General features: G+C 37.2%; 2 protein-coding genes across 11 annotated transcripts in view; one reads left to right on the plus strand and one right to left on the minus strand.

Moving 5' to 3' along the window:
- The window catches only part of LOC117169108 (acetyl-CoA acetyltransferase, mitochondrial), a 260,337-nt gene that overhangs the window by 90,281 nt on the left and 165,010 nt on the right, over nt 1-5,046 (minus strand). The gene's annotated exons all lie outside the window — the stretch shown is intronic.
- The window catches only part of LOC117169706, a 14,445-nt gene that overhangs the window by 8,216 nt on the left and 1,183 nt on the right, over nt 1-5,046 (plus strand). Inside the window, exon 3 of the mRNA XM_033356204.1 lies at nt 2,340-2,454. Coding sequence (XP_033212095.1) covers nt 2,340-2,454 — 115 coding nt within the window. The remainder of the gene's footprint in view (nt 1-2,339; nt 2,455-5,046) is intronic.

Below are 5,046 nucleotides of genomic sequence, written 5' to 3' on the forward strand. Positions count from 1 at the left end.
GTGGATTCTAAATTGTTGATTATTTCTTCTTTTGGGATTTTCGAAGGAGCTACTGGAAAATGATGTCCTTTAGGTAAGGATAAAATCATTTCATTGTTGAGAGGATGGTCAGAGATGTTTTGTACTGTATCTATTAGTTGTGTTTGCTTTACTGAAAGTAATCTGTCAAATTGTATTTTTTGTTTTTGAGTGGAAAGCTGAAGTTTTAATATTGTTTTCGAGGTAGTGTGCAAAATAAATTTGGTATGTTGTATTTTTTCTTTTAAGAGAAGCAAACTTGTATTATGCAGAATTGATTTGGATTTAGAAGTTCCCAACTTATTTTTCTGTCCTAAGAATTTTTGGACGTTTTTTTTTGTCCCAGCATTATTTCAAAAAAACTAAGGATGTTAGTAGCTTACCTTGAGAAGTCCTGAGCTTACTAAAGAATCCAACCTATAAAGAAACATGAGAGCAAAGTCGGGCTAAAACCTTTCACGCAATCAGTACTAGCTGCACATCATATCGAAACAGGACATAACATTTTATTTTACAGAACAACAGTCATTGCAAAAACACACTACATCTTACCAAGAAAACATAGAGAAGCATTCGAAATCTTAAAACACCCTAATAAATCAAAAGGAACAATGGATATAATATCAACCCGATTTGGCTGCCCGTCCTTTCGGATTTTGAAAAAGACTTGATTGGTCAATCAGGTTCGACCAGTCCCCACAGTGGGGCGCTCTGACCAACCACAGGCATTACTGACTTCAATGAAATTAATTTTGGGTAAATCATGGGTTTTAATAATAATTATAAATTGTGTGCAACTTGAACGTTCTTTGTAATGTTTTTTTAATCCAGAAAAATGCTGCTGTAATTTTTCACTACTTTTTGGTCACTTTTTATAATACACATATAACACCCAAAAACAACTTTTCATATAAGAATTGAGTGATTAGCTTTATTGAGCAAATTTTTTCACTGTAAAAAACAGTACACATAAAAAAATAAAGTACAGTAAATACCTCTCGGTATCAATCCATTTCTGTAAATGAGGGTCCGTCACATTAACCGCCGCGCCGATATGAATGAATCTTGATAAAAATAAAAATGTATTAAGTGCATACTGTGTAAATACAAAATATCCTTTGGTACTCACTTGTATTTTTCTTGCATATTTTTCAAGAATTCTTGGTTTTATTTTGATCAAGATACCTTAATATCGGCCTAATAAACATTTATATGAGTTAAAATGACATTATTCATAATAAACAATAAAAAGGTTATTTTTTAGTATTTTCAAATGCGCGCGAACAGCAAAGAATCAGAGTTCGAGCGCGACCCATGCGGCGAAAAGTTCCCTAAAATATTTTTATAAAAGTAAAAATAGTGACCCTAATGTTAGCCTATTTTTCGGACCTCCCTAGCGACCTGGAGAAAAAATATAGAAGTATGTTAAAATTACCAAATTACTCGTCATTTAAATATACTTTAAACATTTAAATATATTTTTTTGGAATTTCAGAAAAATTTTATTTTTCTGCATGTTTTAGTGTCTGATTTCACCCCATTGGAAAGCTCCGCGGTGAATTTTTATACCAACCCAACCACTAATGGATCAAGAAAATACGAGATTTTACTATTGTAAGCTTTATTTTATAGACAAAATACAATGAAAAATAATTTTATAGTTAGTGGTGTTTCCTATTTTTTAATTTTTCTAGGTCTTCTTAACCTCTGAATAGGATTTATTTTTGGAAATTTCTAAAAAATAAAAAGCGATGCTCACTTTGGTTTTCAATGACGAGTAATTTGATACATGTAACATATTTTTGTATTTTTTCAATAGGTCGGTTGCGAGGTCCAAAAAATAGGCGAAAAAACAGTCTCTTTTGGCGTCACTCTTTCTTTATGATATTTATATTAAATTAAATATGCATGAAGACTAATTTTCAACAAAACATGCGGGTTTCTTTTCTTATTATTTAACGATATTTTGAACCATTTGCATAATTTTTCATAGAAGAATATTGTTTACTATTGGCGAGAAAATTGTAGGCATCTGACATATATAAGAGTCAAGTTTAAAGCATTTTTTTATGCAAGAGGCAATGGGAAAAATGTTTAAACATTCATGAATGTAAAGAATATAATTCGCATGTCAGGCGAATTTTGCATGTTTATTGGAAAGTGATTTTTAATTTATTTACTAAAAAGAAAGCGCAAGCTTGATTGGCAAGTAGAATAGACCTACTGGGGATCACCATGTACGCTGAAAGGCCAGGCATGATGCGGTACTTGATCGCCTAAGTTATATATATATATATATTATATTATATTTACCATTTTAGGCTGCTGTACTGCGATCTGGCATTTCTGCAGCGAAAGTTCAAGAAGTTTATATGGGAAATGTTTGTCAAGCAGCTGTTGGCCAAGCACCAGCCAGACAATCTACTTTATTTGCAGGTGAGTAAATAACTTTCGTATTTCATTTTAGCGATGCATAGTGGACAATTAACTTAAATTAATAGTTGGGACCCTATATATATTAATAAATTAAAATAAGAAATAATTATTTTTGGTAAATTGGTGATTTTAAATCATGATTACCCTGGCAGACCGAAGGAACCGAAAGGAGCCTCTACAAAATACCCGTAAAGACCTCATTGGGTCCGCATTCGGTTCCTTTTTAAAAAACTCAAAAAAACAGCAAGATCAACTTTTAAGCTGTTGAAATTCGGATTCTACGTTAAATTTTCTATTAGAAACTCACGGAGTAATCGTAATACTTTTTTTTGCAGCGTTAAGAATTTTAAAAAATGTCATTAACTTCTGCTGAAGCGACTTCAAGCGCGTCCATAATAGCTCGAGTAGTATGTTGCGTGCGAAGTTTAAAAAGAAAATTCTTTCTCACTTGCATCCAGCGTTGTTGCCTGAAGTTTCCACTGTCTGGCGCTAACATCCAGAAAAAATTCTTAAAGCTACCGACGGAACGCTTATTAGGTTTATTTTTAAAAAGGAACTGAATGGGGGCCCAATGGGTTCTTTACGGATACTTTGTAGAAGCCCCATTCGGTTCCTTCAGTCCGCCAGGGTATCTAATGTATGTTCTTTCTCCTGTGCAATCATGCCAAAGCCGGGAGCGGGTGCTAATCTGTAAAATTGCACCCGCTTTCAGCGAAATCGCGGTAAAATTTCAGCCATAACCACGTCTCACAACCGTGAGATAGGTGGTTACAGTTTATAAAGGAATCAATACGACGATCCAGCAAAAGCCTCGTAGACCCTAAGAACACGGAGCGACCCAAGGACAACCGCCTTCTGCATTTTTCCCGCAAGTGTTCTAGCATATTGTTCATACGCAGGGATGCTTTTTAGGCTATTAGCAAGTGAAAGCTTGGCACCGCCAAGAGCGCCGATGATAAGGACGATCAGTTTAACCGAATATTCCGGGTACAATCGTTGCAACTCCCTTATAAGGTCTCGATACCTCTTTTTCTTTTCATTCTCCTTGGCTATGATGTTTTTGTCAGCTGGTGCCGAAAATTCGATAACGAACATGGTTCGCTTCTCGAAGTCAAGAAGAACCATGTCAGGCCTCGAGTGAGCAACAGAAACAATTGTAGAGAATATAAAGTTCCAGTATATACGGCACTTTCCATTCTCGACAATTGACTCAATTTCCCTAGGAGCATTTATAGGAGCGATATTAAGGTGAATGCCGTAGGAGTGACAGAGATGGTATGTTAAGGTGGAAATGACACCGTCTTGGCATGCAAAAATGAAACCCTCTATACCAGACTTCAGTCCGGGCGATTTAAGGAAAGAAAACGTTAGCTCACAAGACATTGACTGATCCTTCACATTTCTGTGGAAGATACCGTGCAACCTCTTATCTAGGAGCTGTTCACGAAAGTTTTTCTCTTGTGCTTTCTTAATCCGGACTTTCAGGAGTGAGTACTCGAGATAGATTAGATTTGATGCATTTTGCTCACCCCTAATACTGAAGTCAAGTCCGAGTGTTTCAGCAGCCTCCTCCGCTGCTTTGTACAGAAATGCTCCTTTGCCTACTTCCTCGTGATTCCTGACCATTTGAAGAAGAGGGTCTCTTCTATTTGCAACTCTATGTGCTGTACCCAGAATAATCCTGTTGTGAAGACATTGACAGTCGCGGAACGGAAGACTTAAGATGCATGCTTTTGTTCATGTGCATAACCTTTCTTGTCCCGATATCAAGAGATCTGAGCTCGTTCTTTGTCCATGGAACTACTCCAAATGAATAGAGTAGTACCGGGACGGCAAGGATGTTCGTTGCAGATACTTTGTTCCTCGCCGACAGTTCGGAAGACCAAATCTGTCGGATGAGACGTTTGTATCTGCTTCGGAGAGTATCCTTTATAGATTTCACATCCTGAATGCGGCTCTGTGGCACGCCCAGGTATGTACCATATAAGTCTCTCCAGCGCAAAGGTGTCGTATGGCGCTTCTATCAACGAGCTCAGGATCTTCAGACATGCCATTAAGTTTTCCTCGCTTCAAATAAACCTTGGCGCATTTGTCTAACCCAAATTCCATTCCAATTTCCTTACTATATATCGTTCGACAATCCCCAGAGCTAGATGCCTTTGCTCTCTGTTTTTAGCATAGATCTTAAGATCGTCCATGTAAAATACATGAGTGACCTTGCACTTTCCATCTGCAGGTTTGCCGCACAAGTACCCGTCGGAATGGCGTAGTGCTAGAGATAGTGCCAATAATGTAAGGCAAAAGAGAAGCGGGCTCATGGTGTCGCCCTGAAAGACACCTCTCTGAAACGTGACCTTGTTAGTTGTCACACGATTTTTGCCAGATGAGATAGTAAATCTAGTTTTCCAAAGCGGCATCAATCTCTGTATGCACCCAACTATTTGCGGATGAACCTTTAAGATTTCCAAAACACAGATGATAAGTCTATGTGATGTAGAATCGAAAGCTTTCTGATAATCAATCCAGGCCATCGATAGGTCACGCTGGTAGAATGCTGCATCTTTGCAGACACATCTATCGATGAGCAGGTTC

This window comes from Belonocnema kinseyi, chromosome 3 (assembly GCF_010883055.1).
Source record: "Belonocnema kinseyi isolate 2016_QV_RU_SX_M_011 chromosome 3, B_treatae_v1, whole genome shotgun sequence".
Taxonomy (NCBI): Eukaryota; Metazoa; Arthropoda; class Insecta; order Hymenoptera; family Cynipidae; genus Belonocnema; species Belonocnema kinseyi.